Source organism: Salvelinus namaycush, chromosome 34, assembly GCF_016432855.1.
Source record: "Salvelinus namaycush isolate Seneca chromosome 34, SaNama_1.0, whole genome shotgun sequence".
Lineage (NCBI taxonomy): Eukaryota > Metazoa > Chordata > Actinopteri > Salmoniformes > Salmonidae > Salvelinus > Salvelinus namaycush.
In genome coordinates, this window is record NC_052340.1 from 23,124,991 (window position 1) to 23,152,224 (window position 27,234).

General features: G+C 42.8%; 1 protein-coding gene across 1 annotated transcript in view; it reads right to left on the reverse strand.

Moving 5' to 3' along the window:
* The window catches only part of LOC120028438 (neural cell adhesion molecule 1-like), a 145,480-nt gene extending 126,031 nt beyond the window's left edge, over window positions 1-19,449 (reverse strand). The window contains exons 1-3 of the mRNA XM_038973657.1: window positions 19,375-19,449; window positions 18,818-18,881; window positions 18,521-18,550 (exon numbers count right to left, since the gene is read on the reverse strand). Coding sequence (XP_038829585.1) covers window positions 18,521-18,550; window positions 18,818-18,881; window positions 19,375-19,449 — 169 coding nt within the window. The remainder of the gene's footprint in view (window positions 1-18,520; window positions 18,551-18,817; window positions 18,882-19,374) is intronic.
* Window positions 19,450-27,234: the final 7,785 nt, after the last annotated feature.

Below are 27,234 nucleotides of genomic sequence, written 5' to 3' on the forward strand. Positions count from 1 at the left end.
ATCTGGCTGCTCATGGCTGGCTGACGGATCTGGCTGCTCATGGCTGGCTGACGGATCTGGCTGCTCATGGCTGGCTGACGGATCTGGCTGCTCATGGCTGGCTGACGGATCTGGCTGCTCATGGCTGGCTGACGGATCTGGCTGCTTATGGCTGGCTGACGGCTCTGGACGCTCATGGCTGGCTGACGGCTCTGGACGCTCATGGCTGGCTGACGGCTCTGGCAGATCCTGTCTGGTTGGCGGCTCTGGCAGATCCTGTCTGGTTGGCGGCTCTGGCAGATCCTGTCTGGTTGGCGGCTCTGGCAGATCCTGTCTGGTTGGCGGCTCTCGCAGATCCTGTCTGGTTGGCGGCTCTGGCAGATCCTGTCTGGTTGGCGGCTCTGGCAGATCCTGTCTGGTTGGCGGCTCTGGCAGATCCTGTCTGGTTGGCGGCTCTGGCAGATCCTGTCTGGTTGGCGGCTCTGGCAGATCCTGACTGACGAATGGCTCTAGCGGCTCCTGACTGACTAACGGCTCTGACGGCTCGGGACAGACGGGCGGCTCTAATGGCTCTGGACAGACGGATGGCTCAGACGGCGCTGGGGAGACGGATGGCTCAGATGGCGCTGGGGAGACGGATGGCTCAGATGGCGCTGGGGAGACGGATGGCTCAGATGGCGCTGGGCAGACGGATGGCTCAGATGGCGCTGGGCAGACGGATGGCTCAGATGGTGCTGGGCAGACGGATGGCTCAGATGGCACTGGGCAGACGGATGGCTCTGGCCGGATGAGGCGCACTGTAGGCCTGGTGCGTGGTGCCGGAACTGGAGGCACCGGGCTAAGGACACGCACCTTCAGGCTAGTGCGGGGAGAAGGAACAGGGCATACTGGACCCTGGGAGCGCACATTAGGCCTAGTGCGTGGTGCCGGAACTGGTGGTACCGGACTGGGGACACGCATCTCAGGGCTAGTGCGGGGAGCAGCAACAGGACGCACAGGACTCTGGGGACACACAGGAGGCTTGGTGCGTGGTTTAGGCACTGGTGGTAAAGGGCTGGAGACACGCACCATAGGGCTAGTGCGTGGAGGAGGCACTGGTGGTACTGGGTTGTGGCGGGGAGGTGGCGCCGGAAATACCGGACCGTGCAGGCGTACTGGCTCCCTTGAGCACTGAGCCTGCCCAACCTTACCTGGTTGTATGCTCCCCGTCGCCCGACCAGTGCGGGGAGGTGGAATAACCCGCACCGGGCTATGTAGGCGAACCGGGGACACCATGCGTAAGGCTGGTGCCATGTAAGCCGGCCCGAGGAGACGCACTGGTGACCAGATGCGTTGGACCGGCTTCATGACATCTGGCTCAACGCTCAATCTAGCCCGGCCGATACGTGGAGCTGGAATGTACCGAACCGGGCTATGCACGCGTACAGGAGACACCATGCGCTCTACTGCGTAACACGGTGTCTGCCCGTACTCTCACTCTCCACGGTAAGTACAGGGAGTAGGCACAGGTCTCCTACCTGACTTCGCCACACTCCCTTTAAGGCCCCCCCCCCAAGAAATTTTTGGGTTGTACTCACGGGCTTCCAGCCTTGCTTCCGTGCTGCCTCCTCATATCGCCTCCTCTCGGCTTTAGCTGCCTCCAGCTCTTCACGAGGGAGGCGATATTCTCCCGGTTGTGCCCAAGGTCCCTTACCATCCAGTATCTCCTCCCATGTCCATGAATCCTGTGTAGGTGGGTCCTGTTGCCGCTTGACACGCCGCTTGGTCCTGGTTTGGTGGGTAATTCTGTCACGATCGTCTTTGGGTGAGAGATTGGACCAAGGCGCAGCGTGTGGAAAGTACATCTTCTTTTATTCAGAAGAGGGAAAAAAACACAAAACGAACACTATACAACTAAACAAACAAAATAACAAACTGACGACCGTGAAGCTATAATAACAAAATGGTGCTGACACTGACCATTACACACTGACATAGACAATTACCCACAAAAAAGCTAAAGCCTATGGTTGCCTTAAATATGGCTCCCAATCAGAGACAACAATAACCAGCTGTCTCTAATTGAGACCCAATTCAGGCAACCATAGACTTTCCTAGACACCTACACTGAACACTAAACCATCTCCTCTAATAAACCCCCTAAACCATACAACACCCTAGACAATACAAAAAACACAAACTTCCCCATGTCACACCCTGACCTAACTAAAATAATAATGAAAACAAAGAAAACTAAGGCCAGGGTGTGACATACCAACCACAAGCAGTGGTTGTGTGGCTGGCAGAGGTATGCTTAGCAGATCTGAAAGAGGCATACCATTATTTGAATGAGAATTCAGTCCACTTGACAATTCAAACAGAATTCAATATTCTTCATGCTGATGTTTTTCAGGAAAAGCAGCTCATATAGAAAGCCAATAAAATTAATATCATTGCATTGGTTCGCCATTGACATCTAGCCAGCTAATCAAGATAAGAAGGTGAGATCTCAGATTCTATCTGTGTAGCAGGTAGCTCTCATCTCGTCTGGGCACTGCATCAGCCAGATGAAGCAATTGCACATCTTCTTCCCCATACCCTCTCGTTGTCACGCCCTGGCCGTAGAGAGCTTTTTATGTCTCTATTTTGGTTTGGTCAGGGTGTGATTTGGGTGGGCATTCTATGTTCATTTTCTATGTTTTGTATTTCTTTGTGTTTGGCCGGGTGTGGTTCTCAATCAGAGGCAGCTGTCTATCGTTGTCTCTGATTGAGAATCATACTTAGGCAGCTTTTTCCCACCTGTGTTTTGTGGGTAGTTATTTTCTGTTTTGTGTTTCTGCACCTGACAGGACTGTTTCGGTTTCGTTCATTCTCTTTGTTATTTTGTTATAGTGTTCTGTTTAAAATAAAGCATGAACACTTACTGCGCTTTGGTCCGATTATTCCTCATCCGACGACAACACCCGTTACACTTGTCTTGATTCTACAGGAAGCTAGCCTGTTCTCCTCAAAATGTTATTAGCAAGCTTGTTGTAGCTTTTAAATTCAGTGAATATAATTTAGCTACCTAGTAATTTTTATAAATTTGATCCATATTTAGTACAGTGCTTCCAGACCGGAACCCTGTGAAACGTGAAAGCGCGTTCCAGAATGACAACACCTCACCTGATTGGCCATAAGAAAAAGCCCTGTCCACCAGAACTTGTGTGATTCTCTGCTGCTTGCTTGCAGATGTTTTTTGGCCGAGCTTCGTTCCTGAATTAGTGCCTAAACTGAGTGCACAGATTCAATATAGGTAAATGTTGTTTTGATTCACATAAGAAGATTTACCAGTAGCAAGTTTAGTAAATGAGTTGCATTCATTCTTAAATTTAGTTGCATGCTTGCAAATCTTATTGAATTTATTCACATATCAACTTACATGTTTGCAAGTGTTGGTGTATTTATTCACACAACACATTATGGGCTTGAGAGTGTCGTTGCATTTTTCTCAAAATAAGTTATATATTTGCAAATATATATAACTGATTATACAGGTGCAACTCATATTTTACATGTGCAAATCATTCTTTACATACTTGTACGCTTTATGGCACAATTTTACCTTCATACCACGCTAGCTCCTCGAACTTGATTAATAGCCTGAAATTTATCCTTGGTAGCTAGTTATGAAGTTGGTAGATTGACTTTAAATAGCCCATATAGCCTCCCAACTTCATACTATTTCTAGGTGGCTAGTAGTATTACAGAGAAACAACAACAACAACAATTATTACATTATTATTATTATTATATACAGTTAAAGTCATAAGTTTACATACACCTTAGCTAAATACATTTAAACTCAGTTTTCCCTCTCTTAGGTCAGTTAGGATCACCACTTTATTTTAAGAATGTAAAATGTCAGAATAATAGTAGAGAGAATGATTTATTTCAGCTTTTATTTCTTCTATCACATTCCCAGTGGGTCAGAAGTTTTCATACACTCAATTAGTAAACAATTTAAATTGTTTAACTTGGGTCAAACGTTACAGATAGCCTTCCACAAGCTTCCCACAATAGGTTGGGTGAATTTTGGCCCATTTCTCCTGACAGAGCTGGTGTAACTGAGTGAGGTTTGTAGGCCTCCTTGCTCACACACGCCTTTTCAGTTCTGCCCAGAACTTTTCAGGACTTTGTGATGGCCACTCCAATACCTTGACTTTGTTGTCCTTAAGCCATTTTGCCACAACTTTGGAAGTATGCTTGGGGTCATTGTCCATTTGGAAAACCCATTTGCGACCAAGCTTTAACTTCCTGACTGATGACTTGAGATGTTGCTTCAATATAGCCACATAAATTTCCTACCTTATGATTTCATCTATTTTGTGAAGTGCACCAGTCCCTCCTGCAGCAAAGCACCCTCACAACATGATGCTGCCACCCCCGTGCTTCATGGTTGGGATGGTGTTCTTCGGCTTGCAAGTCTCCCCCTTTTTCCTCTAAACATAACAATGGTGATTATGGCCAAACAGTTCTATTTTTGTTTCATCAGACCAGAGGACATTTCTCCAAAACGTACGATATTTGTCCCCTTGTGCAGTTGCAAACCATAGTCTGACTTTTTTTATGGTGGTTTTGGAGCAGTGGCTTCTTCCTTGCTGAGAAACGTTATGTCGATATAGGACTCGTTTTACTGTGGATATATACTTTCGTACCTGTTTCCTCCAGCATCTTCACAAGGTCCTTTGCTGTTGTTCTGAGAATAATTTGCACTTTTCGCACCAAAGTACATTAATCTCTAGGAGACAGAACGTGTCTCCTTCCTGAGCGGTATGATGGCTGCGTCGTCCAATGGTGTTTATACTTGAGTACTATTGTTTGTACAGATGAACGTGGTACCTTGAGGCATTTGGAAATTGCTCCCAAGGATGAACCAGACTTGTGGAGGTCTACAATTGTTTTTCTGAGGTCTTGGCTGATTTCTTTTGATTTCCCCAAGATGTCAAGCAAAAAGGCACTGAGTTTGAAGGTAGGCCTTGAAATACATCCACAGGTACACCTCCAATTGACTCAAATGATGTCAATTAGCCTAACAGAAGCTTCTAAAGCCATCACATAATTTTCTGGAATTTTCCAAGCTGTTTAAAGGCACAGTCATCTTAGTGTATGTAAACTTCTGACCCACTGGAATTGTGATACAGGGAATTATAAGTGAAATAATCTGTCTGTAAACAATTATTGGAAAAATGACTTGTGTCATGCACAAAGTAGATGTCCTATCCGACTTGCCAAAACTATAGTTTGTTAAAACAAGACATTTGTGGAGTGGTTGAAAATCGAGTTTTAAATACTCCAACCTAAGTGTATGTAAACTTCCGACTTCAACTGTATACAGTCCAGTCAAAAATGTGGACACACCAACTCATTCAAGGGTTTTTCTTTATTTTTACAATTGTCTACATTGTAGAATAATAGTGAAGACATCAAAACTATGAAATAACACATATGGAATAATGTAGTAACCAAAAAGTGTTAAAGAAATCAAAATATATTTTATATTTGAGATTCTTCAAAGTAGCCACCCATTGCCTTGATGACTATGTTGATTCAACCAGTTTTTGCCCAGTGGGCTGTACCTCAAGTTTGACTGCAAGTTAATTTACAGTCACACACACACTCACTGAACTTCACTGAACACCCTTAATACAGCAAGACTACTGCTCCCAACAGGCCTCAGGGTTGGGGAGTAACTGATTACATGTAATCAATTACTTGTAATATGATTACAAAAAATGTAACTGTAATCAGATTACAGATACTTTTGACAAACTATATGATTACTTTTTCAATTACTTTTAAATTCAGAAAGGGTGTTTGCGAAACAAATACATTATGGCAACTTTGTGTTTTGTCATTGACATTCAATTTAGCATTGAAAAAAGGTGCAAGTTTAAATTTGTTCGTGATCGAGTCTGACCACAAGTCAGAGACCACTATGTTAACACACCAAATGTGTTTGATGGATCATTTTTGTCGTCTTCTAATGCCTCATAAGGGGGAAAGTAATTGGAAAGTAATCTGATTATGTTACTGAGTTTGGGTAATACAAAAGTTACGTTACTGATTACAATATTGGACAGGGAACTATTAACTGTAAAGGATTACATTTAGAAAGTAACCTATCCAACTCTGATAGGCCTCATCTCGCTATGTGAAGACAAAACATATTGTACATGCTCAACCATACCCATAATCAATGGTCAGAGACAAGCCTGTGATGACTCATTCATGTGCCCTAGCATAACTCTAGCCTTCTGAGTACAATAAGTACTGTAAACTGCATGAGCCGGACTTTGAAGGGCCCTGCTTGTTCCTCTGTTCAATTCCATTGATTGTGTGATATGTGTGGGCAGAAGAAAGGTAGAAAGATCACCCGTCTCTTATTTCCTGGGATTCATTTTAAATTCTCATCTCTCTTTTGAAATGAAAACAATTCTCTGCTTTTCTACTACTGCAATATTTTGTGGGAACACAATAAACTACCATGACTAACATTACAATATGACAGACTGGATTTGTTTGTGGGAATGAGGACTCCTGCTGACACATTGATCCTCATTACTGATAAATGCATGCCATGATGTTCCTGGATTATGTGTGTGTTATTTAAGTCATAATGCCTGAGAAGCCGGTGTTTGGAGGATATATTGGCACGGGTGTTGTTAGGCCCGAGACGAATTCGAGGCCATTATCACTTTTATATAATGGGTTACCAACATATTCAAATAATGATTGACATATTTTTATTGAAAACGTTATTTTGAGGAATTTATTCATAGTATTTCATCCTTCCACAAGATATAGTTTAGGGTTGCTACCCAAGCCGGCTGGTCATTCGTTCTATCGGGTCGGTTGCTAGAGACGCGACCCAGTCGTTCAGTCTTTTTGTTCTGTATCTATGGACACAACCCAGTCGTTTGTTCTAAATGTTCCATTGCCATACTGGCCGGCAATGTTCTTATCCCTTGCTTGCTAGCTAGCCAACTACGGCTAATTTACAGTCACGTCAAAAAGAGTAGCCAGAATAATAGCAAAGTAGCCGCATTTGCATTTGTTTAAGCTGTTTTGTAGTGACATTTAGTTGGATACATCCATAACAATGAGCTAATGAGGTGCGATTTTGCATGTCATAGAAAATTTGCCCACTCGTCAGGACACTGTTGTTCAGAGGAGCTAGTCAACAACACAGCTAATACAATTACAATGTTGCAGTCGGAGAGACAGACAGCAAGGTTTATACAAATCTCTGCTTTTGAAAACAAAATGTTAGTTTAAAAGAAATGTGAGATAATGTCTTGATGCTTTTTATAGTGGAGATCAAGTTTAGAAATGAATTGGCTGGGCTGATGAGACAGGATGGATTGCACAGTCAGATGGAACAGAGTAAATAGGCATTTTAACATCATAGATTTAACCGGTGGTAACTTGTGGAATAGACCATGGCTGGAATGCGGTTTTAACCAATCAGCATTTAGGATTAGACCCACCCATTGTGTAAATGATCATATTATGCTATTTAGCAGATGCAATATAGGGGTGGCAGGTAGCCTAGCAGTTAAGTGCGTGGGGCCAGTAACTCAAAGGTCGCTGGATCCCAAGCTGGCAAGGTGGTAAAATCTACCGTTTTTTCCCTTGAGCAGGGCAGTTAACTCCCCAGGCGCTGATGACATGGACGTTGATTAGAGGGATTGGGTAAAATGCGGGAGAGACATTTCGGTTGAATGCTTTCAGGTTTTATCCAATGCAACTTACAGTTATGTTAGGAATGTATATATATATATATATTTTTTTTTACATATGGGTGGTCCCGTGAATCAAACCCACTATCCTGGCGTTGCAAGCGCCATGCTCTAACAACTGAGCTACAGAGGACCTATGTATGTGTGAGTGTGTGTGAAAAGTTAGTCACCTTGTTTTTTATTTGTTAACTTGAATGGAACCCCTACCTAATGTATTATATTTTAATGTATTTAAGTTGATGCTGCATGATGACACATCAACATCAGTGGCTGGACAGTTGTTGGCTATGGGTCATTTCTCTGAAAGCATCGTCAGACACTTAAAGGAATTCATTATTTGAAAGATAGTGCTATGATCACATCTTTTTGTTTGAAAGGTTGAAACAGAGATGACTCAGTCAAATCAGCACCCATTTAAAAAAGCATTAAGATAAACAGCCAGAAAAAGACTATGCTTTTCTTTGAAGTGATCCTGTAAATATCTGATGTAATACTTGATCACGCTTCATTTCACAGCCAATGGATATTGGACCTGGACAAAGTATTTTAGGTGTCGCTTTGCTCTTTGAAGTCAGCTAGCTACACCATCTTATGTCGGTAGGTCCTCATCCTCATCATCCTCACATGCATATTTTAAATCACATTTTATTATTTTTATCCTATCTGCCACCACCACCTTCTTCAACTTTATCTCCTGCCAGCCCCACGGTACTAGTCTCCACTAATGAGTCCTTTCATGCTTTTTCTGTGAAATTCAATGATCATCACAGAATAAAAGACAGAACTATTTATAATGTCCTGTCAGACAACTCCAATTAAGTTATATTAACGTTAATACAGTAGCACAAAGACCTATATGAGTTGTGTGTCAGATGAACAATATGCTAACTGATGTGTCACAAATGAACCGTTTAATGGCTTTATCATCCACATCACTTTCAGCTCACTTCCTCAAGATATTAAAGTCTAGTTCTCAATTCTAGTGAAACCTGCCACAATATGATTGCAATGCAAATATACTGATCAAAAATATTAACGCAAAATGCAACAATTTCAAAGATTTTACTGCGTTACAGTTCATGTAAGGAAATCAGTCAATTGAAATAAATCCATTAGTCAGTATCTGGTGTGACCACCATTTGTCTCATGCAGCGCGACACATCTCCTTCGCATAGAGTTGATCAGGCTGTTGATTGTGGCCTGTGGAATGTTGTCCCATTCCACTTCAATGGCTGTGCGAAGTTGCTGGATATTGGCAGGAACTGGAACACACTGTCGTACACATCGATCCAGAGCATCCCAAACATGCTCAATGGGTGACATGTTGGGTGAGTATGCAGGCCATGGAAGAAGTGGGACATTTTCAGCTTCCAGAAATTGTGTACAGATCCTTGCGACATGGGGCCATTCATTATCATGCTGAAACATGAGGTGATGGCGGTGGATGAATGGCACAACAATAGGCCTCAAGATCTCATCACGGTATCACTGTGCATTCAAATTGCCATCGATAAAATGCAATTGTGTTTGTTGTCCATAGCTTATTCCTGCCCATACCATAACCCCCCTCTCACCATGGGCCACTCTGTGATATGCCACACCTGTCAGGTGGATGGATTATCTTGGCAAAGGAGAAATGCTCACTAACAGGGATGTAAACAAATTTGTATAACCTTTTTGTCCGTATGTAAAATTTCTGGGATTTTTATTTCAATGCATGAAACGCGGGACCAACATTTTACATGTTGCGTTTATAATTTTGTTTAGTATATAAGCAGTATATCAAACCATCTGCATTAACTCAACATATTGAACACTAAAGGGTGCATACTTGCTCTGAAGTGAGAGAGATAGAGATAGTAAAGAGAGAGTGGGAGAGTGAGAGAGAGAGAGAGAGAGAGAGAGAGAGAGAGAGAGAGAGAGAGAGAGAGAGAGAGAGAGAGAGAGAGAGAGAGAGAGAGAGAGAGAGAGAGAGAGAGAGAGAGAGAGAGAAAGAAATAGATATTGATGAAGAAGAATGAGTGCCCAGTACTATGGGTTTAGAATGCTGATGAAGTGCAATGGCATATTCTCATGTGGCCACTGTACGGTGACAGAATTAGCTGAACCGGTACTGTGTGATTAAGACCATCTCTCCCTTGACCAAATTCTCAATTATTGACAGAAAGACAGTATACATACAGTATCTGACCATATATTTATTTTTATTTATTTAACATTTACTTAACTAGGCAAGTCAGTTAAGAATAAATTCTTATTTACAATGACGGCCTACTCCCCCGGCCAAACCCTCCCCTAACCTGGACGACGCTGGGCAAATTGTGCACCGCCCTATGGGATTCCCGATTACGGCCGGTTGTGACACAGCCAGGGAACAAACCAGGGTCTGTAGTGACGCCTTTAGCACTGCAATGCAGTGCCTTGGACTGCTGCCCATTTGGGAGACTTCTAGTCCCTGTCTGGTCTAATAACCTGTGGAGCTTCTCGTCAGTGGCTGGGACTGGGAGTGCACTACACAACACACCAGCAGAGCAGCAAACAGCCAGTTCTCATCAGATTCATCCCATTCAGGATAATACAGGCAGAACCATTATCATACGGATAAGCATCCAGATATTAAGGATGGAGAATTATGCAGAAACCAATTGACGAGGCTTTTCATGTGTCAGTATCAGTATTGTCCCTCACTGAGTTCTGGTCTCTATGAGATATGAGTGACAGACTGTAACAGAGAGACTTAATAAGAGACTGGTGAATGGACAGATGTTGGATTCTACAGAAGACCATGTTTGCGTCCCAAATGGCACCCGATTCCCTATGTAATGCACCAGAGCCCTGGTCAAAAATACTGCACTACATAGGGAATTGGGGGGCATTTGGGACAGTCCAGTTTTTAATAAAGATGTTTCATATTAGTCACTATTCAGCTATTCAGATTGAATGATAATACCTAATGTCTGCTGTGAGTGAGTACCTTTATAATGGATAAATGAATAATGTATAGGGCTTGCATAATTATTAGTATAATAGACAAATACATTCAGTATCAGAATAAGGAGCGGGACACTAGTAAACCAGAACAACATAAACATAGTTGGAAATTCAACCGATTACTAGTTTGAATGTATCTGTTGTTCAAATAATTATTCAATTGTCAGTCTGAAATAAAGGTTACATTTGTTATATCAGAATGTTAAGACCAAACTCAGAATATTTTGTTTAGGCCCCTCTGAATAAAAAACAAACTTCTGTAGGTTTATGTTTTAAAATTTTAACACCTGTTATAAAAAATGCAATAAAAACGTGCATCTTGCTTCGTTCTTAACCACGGACTACCTCTGATCAGGCATTTCCTCAGCATTTAAATGTACTTGTATTGTCCTCCCATTGGTAATAGAGTCTATTATAAGTTGATTTATTTAAATTGGGGTCACTTTTATCTAGGGGTCTCATGCTTGTCCCTTTCTGATTACACCGTATATTGAAAGAATGAAATCTTCCCCTACATTTCCATTCAAGTAAAGCGACATTGGCACAGCCACAGAGCAGCTCAAGGTTATCTTCAAGTCAAATCAATTGATAATGTGTTTTTTTTACAGCGCTCTAGTGTAGTGCCTCAAAGGATGCAGTATGCATTATGCAATTACAGGTGCAATATGGTAATGCTATATTGTGTGGTTGTGTATACTTACTGTCTGTGACTGTTTATGCAATGTAGCATTAGCTGTAGATGAGGTCATTCATGTTTAGGTTAAGTTAGAGGCGTATGGCATAACTTACTGTCCAATCCATCCACTTCCAACACAGCGCCCCATTATCATAGACTGTTACACTTGAATATTTTTGTGTGACTTTACATGCAATGTTTTCTATGAAAGATTATTCTTTCTTTTTCATTGCATGGCAGATGGATAGTTCAGATTGAACTATAATTGCTTTATCAATCATCAATGGCCACACGCACATGTAAACAGGGATAGAGAGTGAAATGGCTGAAGGGGCTTCATCAATATGTTCCACTGGGACCTGATATCTCACTGGGGAAATATGAAGCAAGCTGCATCACCAACTTAACATTCATCCATTGCATGAGCGCTAAAGATGGATTTCATCAAGCTTCACTGAGGAGGGAAGGACACGTTAAATTCAGTTTAAATCGTGTTCAGTTCTACATGTTTTATACGTCTCGCAATTTTGTCACTTTGTCAGAGTGACAGAGAGACAAAAAACCCTGAGAGAGGCAAACCCCTTTCAAAACCAATCAATCAATCAATCAATCAAGTTTATTTTATATAGCCCTTCGTACATCAGCTAATATCTCGAAGTGCTGTACAGAAACCCAGCCTAAAACCCCAAACAGCAAGCAATGCAGGTGTAGAAGCACGGTGGCTCGGAAAAACTCCCTAGAAAGGCTCTAGGAAGAAACCTAGAGAGGAACCAGGCTATGAGGGGTGGCCAGTCCTCTTCTGGCTGTGCCGGGTGGAGATTATAACAGAACATGGCCAAGATGTTCAAAATGTTCATAAATGACAAGCATGGTCAAATAATAATCAGGAATAAATGTCAGTTGGCTTTTCATAGCCGATAATTAAGAGTTGAAAACAGCAGGTCTGGGACAGGTAGGGGTTCCATAACCGCAGGCAGAACAGTTGAAACTGGGACAGCAGCAAGGCCAGGTGGACTGGGGACAGCAAGGAGTCATCATGCCCGGTAGTCCTGACGTATGGTCCTAGGGCTCAGTTCCTCCGAGAGAGAGAAAGAAAGAGAGAAGGAGAGAATTAGAGAGAGCCAAGATGTTCAAAATGTTCATAAATGACAAGCATGGTCAAATAATAATCAGGAATAAATGTCAGTTGGCTTTTCATAGCCGATCATTAAGAGTTGAAAACAGCAGGTCTGGGACAGGTAGGGGTTCCATAACTGCAGGCAGAACAGTTGAAACTGGAACAGCAGCAAGGCCAGGTGGACTGGGGACAGCAAGGAGTCATCATGCCCAGTAGTCCTGACGTATGGTCCTAGGGCTCAGGTCCTCCGAGAGAGAGAAAGAAAGAGAGAAGGAGAGAATTAGAGAGAGCATACTTAAATTCACACAGGACACTGGATAAGACAGGAGAAGTACTCCAGATATAACCAACTGGCCCTAGCCCCCCGACACAAACTACTGCAGCATAAATACTGGAGGCTGAGACAGGAGGGGTCAGGAAACACTGTGACCCCATCCGATGATACCCCCGGACAGGGCCAAACAGGAAGGATATAACCCCACCCACTTTGCCAAAGCACAGCCCCCGCACCACTAGAGGGATATCTTTTGAGTCCGTAATTTGCTTTCTAATGATCATGATCTTTTCTTCAAAGAAGTTCATGAATTTATTACTGCTGAAGTGAAAGTCATCCTCTCTTGGGGAATGCTGCTTTTTAGTTAGCTTTGCAACAGTATCAAAAAGAAATTTTGGATTGTTCTTATTTTCCTCAATTAAGTTGGAAAAGTAGGATGATCGAGCAGCAGTGAGGGCTCTTCGATACTGCACGGTACTGTCTTTCCAAGCTAGTCGGAAGACTTCCAGTTTGGTGTGGCGCCATTTCCGTTCCAATTTTCTGGAAGCTTGCTTCAGAGCTCGGGTATTTTCTGTATACCAGGGAGCTAGTTTCTTATGAGAAATATTTTTCGTTTTTAGGGGTGCAACTGCATCTAGGGTATTGCGCAAGGTTAAATTGAGTTCCTCAGTTAGGTGGTTAACTGATTTGTGTCCTCTGACGTCCTTGGGTAGGCAGAAGGAGTCTGGAAGGGCATCAAGGAATTTTTGTGTTGTCTGAGAATTTATAGCACGACTTTTGATGCTCCTTGGTTGGAGTCTGAGCAGATTATTTGTTGCGATTTCAAACGTAATAAAATGGTGGTCCGATAGTCCAGGATTATGAGGAAAAACATTAAGATCTACAACATTTATTCCATGGGACAAAACTAGGTCCAGAGTATGACTGTGGCAGTGAGTAGGTCCAGAGACATGTTGGACAAAACCCACTGAGTCAATGATGGCTCCGAAAGCCTTTTGGAGTGGGTCTGTGGACTTTTCCATATGAATATTAAAATCACCAAAAATTAGAATATTATCTGCTATGACTACAAGGTCCGATAGGAATTCAGGGAACTCAGAGAGGAACGCTGTATATGGCCCAGGAGGCCTGTAAATAGTAGCTATAAAAAGTGATTGAGTAGGCTGCATAGATTTCATGACTAGAAGCTCAAAAGACGAAAACGTCATTTTCTTTTTTGTAAATTGAAATTTGCTATCGTAAATGTTAGTAATACCTCCGCCTTTGCGGGATGCACGGGGGATATGGTCACTAGTGTAACCAGGAGGTGAGGCCTCATTTAACACAGTAAATTCATCAGGCTTAAGCCATGTTTCAGTCAGGCCAATCACATCAAGATTGTGATCAGTGATTAGTTCATTGACTATAACTGCCTTTGAAGTGAGGGATCTAACATTAAGTAACCCTATTTTGAGATGTGAGGTATCACGATCTCTTTCAATAATGGCAGGAATGGAGGAGGTCTTTATCCTAATGAGATTGCTAAGGCGAACACCGCCATGTTTAGTTTTGCCCAACCTAGGTCGAGGCACAGACACAGTCTCAATGGGGATGGCTGAGCTGACTACAATGACTATGCTAGTGGCAGACTCCACTAAGCTGGCAGGTTGGCTAACAGCCTGCTGCCTGGCCTGCACCCTATTTCATTGTGGAGTTAGAGCCCTGTCTATGTTGGTAGATAAGATGAGAGCACCCCTCCAGCTAGGATGGAGTCCGTCACTCCTCAGCAGGTCAGGCTTGGTCCTGTTTGTGGGTGAGTCCCAGAAAGAGGGCCAATTATCTACAAATTCTATCTTTTGGGAGGGGCAGAAAACAGTTTTCAACCAGCGATTGAGTTGTGAGACTCTGCTGTAGAGCTCATCACTCCCCCTAACTGGGAGGGGGCCAGAGACAATTACTTGATGCCGACACATCTTTCTAGCTGATTTACACGCTGAAGCTATGTTGCGCTTGGTGACCTCTGACTGTTTCATCCTAACATCGTTGGTGCCGACGTGGATAACAATATCTCTATACTCTCTACACTCGCCAGTTTTAGCTTTAGCCAGCACCATCTTCAGATTAGCCTTAACGTCGGTAGCCCTGCCCCCTGGTAAACAGTGTATGATCGCTGGGTGATTCGTTTTAAGTCTAATACTGCGGGTAATGGAGTCGCCAATGACTAGGGTTTTTAATTTGTCAGAGCTAATGGTGGGAGCCTTCGGTGTCTCAGACCCCGTAACGGGAGGAGTAGAGACAAGAGAAAACTCGGCCTCAGACTCCGACTCGCTACTTAATGGGGAGAACCGGTTGAAAGTTTCTGTCGGCTGAATGAGCGACACCAGTTGAGCATTCCTACAGCATTTCCCTCCAGAAGCTATGAGAAAGTTGTCCGGCTGCGGGGACTGTGCGGGGGGGTTTATACTAACGTTAGTATCTGTACTTACTGGTGGCACAGACTCTGTTTCTTCCTTTCCTACACTGAAATTACCCTTGCCTAACGATTGCGTCTGAAGCTGGGCTTGTAGCACAGCTATCCTCGCCGTAAGGCGATCGTTCTCCTGTATATTATGAGTACAGCGACTGCAATTAAAAGACATCATGTTAATGTTACTACTTAGCTTCGGCTGTTGAAAGTGCTGACGAACCATGTCCAGATAAAGCGTCCGGAGTGAAAAAGTTGAATGAGGGAAAAAAGTTGTGATGGAAAAACTAAAAATATAAACGGTAATTAAAAAGTAAAAAGAAAAAAACGTAAAGTTGTCAGCTAGCAAAGTAAGGTTGGCAACAAAACGCACAGCAACAAAACGCACAGCAACACGTCTGCAATCACCAGTAGTACCAGGACAAGAAATAACTCCCTCAACTTGATCTAGGGATGGACTAAGCAATATTGAGAAAAACAGTTTGTTATTGGATTGATATGTTAAAAATGGAACACAAAATTATTAGTACTATAGTTCCTATTTGAGAATGGAGGTGATGTTGCACAATCTATCGTTATGATTGAATGTGTACATTTCAGCCAACTTCCTCTGTGCATCACAGTTGAGTGGAGTTCAATTTTAGACAAAGAAGCAACATAATGGCTTTAGAGAGCAAAATCTCAGTGGACTATTAATACAAGAGCTTACAACCGAGCGACATTTCCTTGGGGAGCAAGTAATTATTTGTCCCAGTGTATTAACTAGATAGTCAGACACTCAGGAATGTCTTCCTCTCAAAGATCCATTCTGAAATGGCCAAGTACCAATTGAGAATATCTCACTATTGGGTGGGTGGGCAATCTGGAGAATGCTATTGAACTAGACCTATTGAGTTAACTGAGTTGAGTTATACTTAAATCTTTGGATACTTTAGTTGACCATTGCAACTGTTCTATTCAACTGTAATCTCCTAAAATTCCCAATGATGGTGAGAAGTTGAGAAGGTGGCAAGGTGGCACCTAAAGAGTGACAATGTGACACAGTTGCAGTATGTGTGACACATACAGTTGAAGTCGGAAGTTTACATACACCTTAGCCAAATACATTTAAACTCAGTTTTTCACAATTCCTGACATTTATTCCTAGTAAAAATTCCCTGTCTTAGCTCAGTTAGGATCACCACTTTATTTGAAGAATGTGAAATGTTAGAATAATAGTAGAGAGAATTATTTATTTCAGCTTTTATTTCTTTCATCACATTCCCAGTGGGTCAGAAGTTTACATACACTCAATTTGTATTTGGTAGCATTGCCTTTAAATTGTTTAACTTGGGTCAAACGTTTCGGATAGCCTTCCACAAGCTTCCCACAATAAGTTGGGTGAATTTTGGCCCATTCCTCCTGACAGAGCTGGTGTAACTGCGTCAGGTTTGTAGGCCTCCTTGCTCGCACACGCTTTTTCACTTCTGCCCACAGATTTTCTATGGGATTGAGGACAGGGCTTTGTGATGGCCACTCCAATACCTTGACTTTGTTGTCCTTAAGCCATTTTGCCACAACTTTGGAAGTATGCTTGGGGTCATTGTCCATTTGGAAGACCCATTTGCGATCAAGCTTTAATTACCTGACTGATGTCTTGTGATGTTGTTTCAATATATCCACATCATTTTCCTACCTCAGGATGCCATCTATTTAGTGAAGTGCACCAGTCCCTCCTGCAGGAAAGCACTTGCGTACTATTGTTTGTACAGATGAACGTGGTACCTTCAGGTGTTTGGAAATTGCTCCCAAGGATAAACCAGACTTGTGGAGGTCTACAATTGTCACGTTCCTGACCTTATTTCCTTGGTTTTGTCTTTATTTAGTTGGTCAGGACGTGAGCTGGGTGGGTATAGTCTATGTTCTATGTTTCTAGGTTAGGTTTGTCTTGGCCTGATATGGTTCTCAATCAGAGGCAGGTGTTTTACGTTGTCTCTGATTGGGAACCATATTAAGGTAGCCTGTTTTCACTGTTGGTTGGTGGGTGATTGTTCCTGTTCTTGCGTTCATCTGTTTTTGTGTTCTCTAGTTCAGGACTGTAGCTTCGTTGAGTTTTCGTCTGTTTATTGTTTTGTTCATTATAGAAAAAGTATTCTAATAAATATGGATACATACCACGCTGCTGAGGTCTTGGCTGATTTCTTTTAATTTTCCAATGATGTCAAGCAAAGAGGCACTGAGTTTGAATGTAAGCCTTGAAATACCTCCACAGGTACACCTCCAACTGACTCAAATGATGTCAATTAGCCTATCAGAAGCTTCTAAAGGCATTCTGGAATTTTCCAAGCTGTTTAAAGGCACAGTCAACTTAGTGTATGTAAACATCTGACCGACTGGAATTGTGATACAGTGAATTATAAATGAAATAATCTGTCTGTAAACAATTGTTGGAAAAATGACTTGTGTCATGCACAAAGTAGATGTCCTATCCGACTTGCCAAAACTATAGTTTGTTAACAAGAAATTTGTGGAGTGGTTGAAAAACGAGTTTTAATTACTCCAACCTAAGTGTATGTAATCTTCAGATTTCAACTGTATTATTAGGAATTTAATAGGATATCTATGGTGTGATATCAGTGCTGAGGTGCAAAGGTGGCCCAGCTTCATGCGTGACAGTGTGGGTACCAAGGAAGGAGCCGTAAGGTTATTATCACATTTAAGGTAAGACCCAGGTGCAGACAGTATCGAAATAATTAAAGTTTATTATTCTAACAGGGGAATGCAAAAGGACAGGTCAAGGGCAGGCACAGGTCAGTAATCCAGATTGGTGGGGCAAAGGTACAGGACGGCAGGCAGGCTCAGGGTCAGGGCAGGCAGGAATGGTCAAAACCGGGAAACAAGAAAACAGGAACAATAGCAAAGACAGGAGCAAGGGAAAACGCTGGTAGGCTGGTAGGCTTGATGAACAAACCGAACTGGCAACAGACATACAGAGAACACAGCTATAAATACACAGGGGATAATGGGGAAGTTTGGCGACACCTGGAGGGGGGTGGAGACAATCACAAAGTCAGGTGAAACAGATCAGGGTGTGACAGTACCCCCCCAAGGGCACCACCTGGCGTCCTACCTGGGCGCATACCTGGTTGACCGGGGTGTCCGTGTTGGAAATCCGCGATGAGGCCTGGTCCGGGATGTTCCTGGCGGGGACCCAGCACCTCTCCTTCAGGTCATAACCGTCCCAGTCAATCAGGTACTAGAACCCCCTGCCCCAAGGTCAAACCTTCAGAAGTCGCCTCACCGTGTATGCTGGTTGGAGAGAGGGGTGGGCCTGGAAACAGGAGACAAAGGGTTGTGAGACATGGGTTTAACTCTGGATGTATACGAAGGGTACGGGGCAAAAGAAGATGAACAGCAGAGGAGCTAATGATTTTGGAGATGAGAAACAGGCCGATAAACCAGGGGGAGAGTTTGTAGGATTCCACCCGGATGGGCAGATCCCGGGCGGACAGCCATACCTTCTGCCCGAGACCATGCCGGGATCCGGTGGCGATCCGCTTGTCGTTGATACCTGGAGGTGGTCTTGAGGAGGGCCGACCGGGCTCTCCTCCAGGTACAATGACAGCGGCAGACTGGGCAGAAGGTATGCCGACCACTTCTTCCTGATCAGGGAAGAGCGGGGGCTAATACCCTAAGGAACACTCAAAAGGAGATAGGCCCGTGGCAGAGCAGGGAAGGGTGTTGCGGGCGTATTTGACCCACACAAGCTGCTGGCTCCAGGTGGTGGGTTTGGCGGAGACCAGGCAGCGCAGAGTGGTCTCTTGGTCTTGGTTGGCTCGCTCCGACTGGCCGTTGGACTGGGGGTGGAACATGGAGGTGAGGGACAGGCAGAGGTTGGAGGAGACCCGCCGGAGCTTGCCAAGGTGTCTTGTTCTGTGCAAAAACCAAGCGACGACGAAGGCGGACACGTCGGGGACCATGGTAGGCCACCAAAAGTGCTGTCGCACAAAGTCCAGGGTCCGATATGAGCCCGGGTGGCAGGCAAGCCTGGATGAGTGGGCCCACTCCAGAACTGCGGAGCAGACTGCGTGAGGAAAGAACATTCGGTAATCAGAGCCCCCCGGGGTTCGGCTGGGAAAGCTGCGCCTCACGTACCTGCTTCCCTATTCCCCAGCTGAGTGACGTCAGCAGGCACGAAGTGGGAAGGATGGTCTCAGGTTCCGGGGTCATAGTCGAGGGACTATAGTGGCTGGACAGTGCATCCGGCTTGACATTCTTGGATCCCGGCCGGGAACAGAGGTGGGGAACTGACAAATATGGGAGGTAATAAACAGGTGATTGAGTACCGGTGAGTCCAATAATGCGCTGATGCGCGTGACGGGGAAAGGCAGGTGTGCGTAATGATGGTGGCAGGAGTGCGCAATGCTGGGGAGCCTGGCACCCTCAAGGGCCAGGGGGGAAGAGCGGGAGCAGGCGTGACAGTTATAGAACAACCCTGTCTAGATCAGAGCACAAACTACAACCACATAGCCCACATGTACTGCATCTGGGAAACATAGGCATATCCATTGTACAATGAAGGCAACATGTTATCAAGGTGGACACGTAACCAGCCGAAACCAGCCATCGCATTTCACAGAATCTCACTGAGCTTCATTGCATTGTAATAATTTTGCAATTTGCAGATTAGTAAATAAGCTTTAAATAGATTCTGTATGTTATTTGTTGGCCTTGTTAATTTGTTATAAATATGTGTGTAAGCTATTTCCAATTCAGTGTGTGAGGCTACTGATGAAGAGATCAAACATATCTCCTCTCCACTGTGAAGGGCTGACAAGCTCAGCAGGGGTAGTTACCATGAGGATGATAAATATTTCACAACGCCCCAGTCAACTGTGTGAAGTTAGTTGGGTTTGGTAGACAAAATAGTAGAGTACAATAGATAAAGAAACAGGTCAATAGGAGTCATTTGAAACATGGTTTTCTGGTTGAGGCTCTCTATTAAGGCTCTAAAACTGGCGTTTATTGACAGTCCCTGCTGATGCAAATGCACAAACATATGTATCACTCATCCAAATTCATATTTGTACACAAATCCTATCAAGAACACTGAGAGAGAGAGAAAGAGAGAGAGCATCAGAACTATTTAGGGTGCGCTCCAGCTGAAGTGATGAGTCACTTAAGAAACGTGCTGAAGAACAGCATGGTAAAATCAAACAATACTTTCTATTTGACCTCATTCAAATGACCCTGTACTGCTTTCATCTACTGGGAAAGGTGCCAATCTAAAGAATATACTAACAAAGGAAGTATTGTTCTTGGGAGTTAGATTTTTTTTTGACAGCTCATTGAGACAATATTAAACTAATTCCCTCTATTTATTTGCACACACAGTGCATCCCCTGATATCAAACAGAATCTACCATGTTTCCAAGTTATGATGAAGTTATCTCAATTTTATTTTCCTCTGATAATGATGGCAAATCTAAATAATCTGATAGTACATCAATAGACAAGGGGGAAAGCATTGCTTCCTCACTGAAATAAGCCAGTGACTTTCCCATATAAGTATGTTTCCTTTATTCATATTGTAGAAACAGTGCAGCGTGCATGTGACCAAAGTTTTGGAGATGCTAATTTATGCTAAACGGGTCTATACCTAATCACAGCCTGCCTGAGTAAGGCATTATGCATGATGTTATAATAATGTCTAGAAAGGTATTTGCCAATATTACCTCCTCAGATCACAATTACAGGGGAGTACAAAATTGCTAATAAAAGATTGGGATAATTAGGGTCACTTTGCAAACACAAGTCATCTATCTGGTTCCAGCGAGCTGAATAATTCAATGGGCAGATTAGTTATTGTAATGAGGCCTGGTGATTGTGTGACGAGTTGTCATATCTCTCATTCTGATGTGCTGCGGCCTCCTTTATTTGCATTGATCTCCTGTCCGGTTCATTGCTCTCCCGAGTGATGATGAGGAAATTCCACTGTACGTTTTCTATTGGCCTAATTGATTGTGGGCTGCATGGAGCCAGACACTGTCAGACTGTGAATGCCAGAGCAGGTGTTGATTGGCTGAGCAGGCAGTCAGGAACTGTGTATTTTGGGCTGAATAAGGTGTGATGCTGTCTTGGCGTTGTATCGGAATGAACTAGTGAAACCTCTGGATGCTATTGTAATTCATACACCCGTTCATTTACAAGCTTCTTATCTATCGTTAACTGGCTGGCATGAAATTAATAATCATCATGGTGGTGTTGTTAACACTGTAGTAGTCTAGTTATACACTGTAGTATCCTTTATTTCCCTCTCCATTCACTCATCTGTGAATGCCATTCATGGCTTTATCCAGTATAATGTATGCCCATGGATGACCAAAACACTTATGGGTTGAATAAGAATGGCACTGACTCAGTTAATAATATGCATACTATATCATTTCAAAGCCCATCTCATTGCACCATGACAAATTTTCTGAAGGTCATTTCCATGTAAAAGGACCCATGAGTGTAACGTGGACGCTGGGAGTCGGGAAGCAAGTGCAGGTGGTGAATTTAGGAATAAACGGAACAATACAAGAACCACGAGTAGCGTAAATACATGAAACACATAGTTCTATTCCCCAGGCAGTATTGACTAAGGGAGTGACAGATATAGGTAATAAGAGGTAAGAGGTAATAAGTGAAGTGATGGAGTCCAGGTGTGCCTATTGATGAAGCGCAGGCGCGCGTAATGATGAATGCCAGGTGTACGTAATAATGACTGCCAGCACCGGTGGTTAGTAAACCGGCACATCAAACGCAGGAGCTAGGAGTATATATATATATTTTTTTTTATTTTTTTTTATTTTTTTATTAAAGCATACAGTGCGTTTGGGAAGTATTCAGACCAGTTGACTTTTTCCACATTTTGTTACAGCCTTATTCTATAATGTATTAAATAGTTTTCCCCCCCCTCATCAATCTGCACACAATACCCCATAATGACAAAGTCAAAACAAGTTTTTAGAAATGTTTGCATATGTATAAAAAATTCAAAACTGAAATATCAAAGTTACATGAGTATTCCGACCCTTTACCCAGTACTTCATTGGCAGCGATATTAGCCTCAAGACTTCTTGGATATGACGCTACAAGCTTGGCACACTGTATTAGGGGAGTTTCTCCCATTTTTCTCTGCAGATCCACTCAAACTCTGTCAGGTTGGATGGGGAGCATCGCTGCACAGCAATTTTCAGGTCTCTCCAGAGATGTTCGATCGGCTTCAATTCCGGGCTCTGACTGGGCCACTCAAGGACATTCAGAGACTTGTCCCGAAGCCACTCCTGTGTTGTCTTGGCTGTGTGCTTAAGGTCGTTGTCCTGTTGGAAGGTGAACTGTCGTCCCAGTCTGAGGTCCTGAGCGCTCTGGAGCAGGTTTTCATCAAGGATCTCTCTGTACTTTGCGCCATTCATCTTTACCTCGATCCTGACTAGTTTCAATCCCTGCAGATGAAAAACATCCCCACAGCATGATGCTGCCATCACCATGCTTCACCATAGGGATGGTGCCATGTTTCCTACAGACGTGACACTTGACATTCAGACCAAAGAGTTCCATCATGGTTTCATCAGACCAGAGAATCTTGCTTCTCATGATCTGAGAGTCCTTTAGGTGCCTTTGGAAAACTCCAGCGGGCTGTCATGTGCCTTTTACTGAGGAGTGGCTTCCGACTGGCACCTCTACAATGAAGGCCTGATTGGTGGACTGCTGCAGACTGGTTGTCCTTCTGGATGGTTCTCCCATCTACACAGAGGAACTCTGGAGCTCTGTCAGAGTGACCATCGGGTTCTTAGTTACCTCTCTGTCCGAGGCCTTCTCCCCCGATTTTTTTATTTCAATTTTTATTTAACCTTTATTTAACTAGGCAAGTCAGTTAAGAACAAATATTTACAAAGATGGCCTACCAAGAGGCAAAAGGCCTCCTTCAGGGATGGAGGCCTGGGATTAAAAATAAATACAATGTAAATATAGGACAAAACACACATCACAACAAGAGAGACACCACAACACTACATAAAGAGAGACCTAAGACAACAACATAGCATGGCAGCAACATATGACAACACATCATGGTAGCAACACCACAGGACAACAACATGGTAGCAATACAACATGGCAGCAGCACAACATGGTAGCAGCACTAAACATGGTACAAACATTATTGGGCACAGACAACAGCACAAAGGCAAGAAGGTAGAGACAACAATACATCACGTGAAGCAGCCACAACTGTCAGTAAGAGTATCCATGATTGAGTCTTTGAATAAGAGATGTAGATAAAACTGTATAGTTTGAGTGTTTGTTGTAGCTCGTTCCAGTCGCTAGCTGCAGCTAGCTCCTGAAAAGAGGAGCGACCCAGGGATGTGTGTGCTTTGGGGACCATTAACAGAATATGACTGGCAGAACGAGTATTGTATGTTGAGGATGAGGGCTGCAGTAGGTATCTCAGATAGGGGGGAGTGAGCCCTAAGAGGGTTTTATAAATAAGCATCAACCAGTGAGTCTTGCGACGGGTATACAGAGATGACCAGTTTACAGTGGAGTATAGAGTGCAGCAATGTGTCCTATAAGGAGCATTGGAGGCAAATCTGATGGCCAAATGGTAAAGAACATCCAGCCCGCTCGAGAGCACCCTTACCTGCCAATCTATAAATGATGTCTCTGTAATCTAGCATGGGTAGGATGGTCATCTGAATCAGCATTAGTTTGGCAGCTGGGGTGAAAGAGGAGCGATTACGATAGAGTAAACCAAGTCAAGATTTAACTTTAGCCTGCAGCTTTGATATGTGCTGAGAGAAGGACAGTGCACCATCTAGTCATACTCCCAAGTACTTGTATGAGGTGACTATCTCAAGCTCTAAACTCTCAGAGGTAGTGATAACACCTGTTGGAAGAGGGGCATTCTTCTTACCAAACCATATTGCCTTTATTTTGGAGGTGTTCAGAACAAGGTTAAGGGTAGAGAAAGCTTGTTGGAAACTAAGAAAGCTTTGTTGTAGAGCATTTAACACAATATCCGGGGAGGGGCCAGCTGAGTATAAGACTGGATCATCTGCATATAAATGGATGAGAGAGCTTCCTACTGCCTGAGCTATGTTCTTGATGTAAATTAAGAAGAGCATGGGGCCTCAGATTGAGCCTTGGGGTACTGACTTGGTGACAGGCAGTGGCTGAAACAGCAGATTTTCTGACTTTATACACTGCACTCTTTGAGAGAGGTAGTTAGCAAACCAGGCCAAAGACCCCTCAGAGACACCAATACTCCTTAGCCACAAGAATGGAATGGTCTACCGTATCAAAAGCTTTGGCCAAGTCAATAAAAATAGCAATACAATATTGCTTAGAATCAAGGGCAATGGTGACATCATTGAGGACCTTTAAGGTTGCAGTGACACATCCATAACCTGAGCAGAAACCAGATTGCATAACCGAGAGAACACTATAGACATCAAGAAAGCCAGTCAGTTGATTATTGACAAGTTTTTCAACACTTTTGATAAACAGGGCAAAATAGAAATAGGCCTATAACAGTTACCTGTATGTAAACAAGGTATTTCTGTTTTTTATTTTTATTACATTTGCAAACATTTCTAAAAACCTGTTTTTGCTTTGTCATTATGGGGTATTGGTTGTAGATTGATGAGGATTTCTTTTTTATACATTTTAGAAAAAGTAAAAGGGTCTGACTACTTTCCACATGCACTATATATATATATTTAGGAATAAGCAAAGGCTGTGATGTCTTGTCAAACAGATGGAAAACAGGTCTTAGAAAACATCTTGTCACGTTCTGACCATAGTTCTTTTGTATTTTCTTTGTTTTAGTGTGGTCAGGGCGTGAGTTGGGTGGGTTATCTATGTTTTGTGTTTCTGTGTTGGTTTTCTCATTTGGCCTGATATGGTTCTCAATCAGAGGCAGGTGTTAGTCATTGTCTCTGATTGGGAACCATATTTAGGTAGCCTGTTTTCTGTTGGGTTTTGTGGGTGGTTATTTTCAGTCTTTGTGTGTCTGCACCAGACAGAACTGTTTCGGTTGTTTCTTTGTTGTTTTGTTATTCAGTGTTCAGTTTTGATTATTATTAAATATCATGAACACTTACCACGCTGCACCTCGGTCCTCACCTTCTTCCACCGACGACAGCCGTTACACATCTACCAGAAAAATTCTTAAAAAGGTATTAGAAATACATCAAAACACAATGTTGGAGTAAAGACCCATGCCCAAAATGTTTTTTTTATAAGATTTTATAAACAATACAAAACATACACATAGAAACGACCACAATCATACAAACATCAACTACATCACACCTGCTCACACCCCCATCTCCAGTGCCGGCATCACTTAAGCTGCACCATTTTGTTTCTCTCCGTAGCCCACGCACTTTCAATATTTAAATAATAAATACTTTGATTTTCCCATTGTTTTTATTGATTAATTTCTACGTTTTTAGTATACGTTTTTTCAAGATGAGTGATGAGAAGAGAATCGTCCAACCCATTGGGTTAGCTCCACCCACAACTTCCTGACTTTATAGCGTTTCCAGAAAGCATGGATTATTGAGTCTTTATTCGTTTTACACTTAAAACATGACTCTGCCGTTGTGCTGTAGAATTTGTGAATTTTGTCTCTTGTATAATCAATTGTATATATTATCTTATATTGCATTAAGCGTACATTTTCTTTAACTGTAATTTTGTTAGTTATGCTCAGTTTTTGTAGGTTTTGGTTTCCAATAGTTTATATTTTTTCTAACAGATTATCAGTTGGATATGCTCTCTACAAAGTTTTGTCTTCCCTATCATATGAATATCCTTTTCTGACTCAAATAAGATTCCCTGAAGAATCCTCTGATGTCCAAAATATTTCAAATAAAAATGTTGTGATATATAACTGTTAAGTTGCATGTATTTGAAACTATCTACATTGGTCTGACCAAAATTACTTTATAATTCTGTCATGGAAATAAGTTTTGTTTATATTAATGTTTACCAATACTGATACCTCTTATGTTTGGGTCAAGCGGTTCAATTGCCAGTGCAAACTGGGGGGGGGGGGGACATCCCTGCGTATTGCCCCTTTCTAAAGTAATTTCATCAGATAATGTATTATTTGTGTATATTTTTGCTTTAGGACACCCCCCCCCCCCAAAATGTAAATGTATTATTTCAGCTGAAAAGTTGAAAGCTTCCAAAGTTTTGGAAGAAAAGTCCATTCAAGACAGTCGAAAGCCTTTTCAGCTTGTTTTTTTGCGTATTGTATTAAACTGAAACGTTCTTTTCAGTGGTATGTATTCATGGCTGCCAAGGGAAGCCAGGCTTCTTATGAAAAATTACCAAGAAAATAAACCAAAAACAAATTAATTTTCCTTCAGTTCGCAAGAAGCTGAATGTATCTCACAGGAGAAAGCATCCAATCGAGCAAAACAGCACCCCTCTGTCTCTGTATGTATAGGGCATCTACATATCTGATGCTCTCTGGTCAAAAAGAGGATGACATTGTTGCCGCCCATAGCATTGAATACAAGGGAAGCCAGCGAGTATTTGGCCTCCCTTGATAAAAAAGTATCAAATAATAGCCAATCAGTGTTGAGCTAAACCGAGTGAGCTGTGAATGGTCCGGGCGCACCAAAAAAAAAGTGTCAAGGGAAGCCAGTTTGGATTTCGCTTCACTCCAATCATATCACATCAAGAGCAATACGTAATTGACAGACACAACTTGAATTGTTGCATCTCATTGTGTTGTTGTCCTCCAGTGGCTAGCTAGCTAGGTAGCTAAAATTGGCCCTTTCCTAAATTATCCATGGATGGAGATAGGGATTTGGACTTGTGGTTTTACTTAATTCTCCATACTGGCCAATAATTATAACAGCGATTTTGATCAAACCATAAATTCATACATTGTGCACATGACCTGAGAGGATGGACATTCAATATGTAGCTAGATCTAGAAGGCTAATGTTTCCA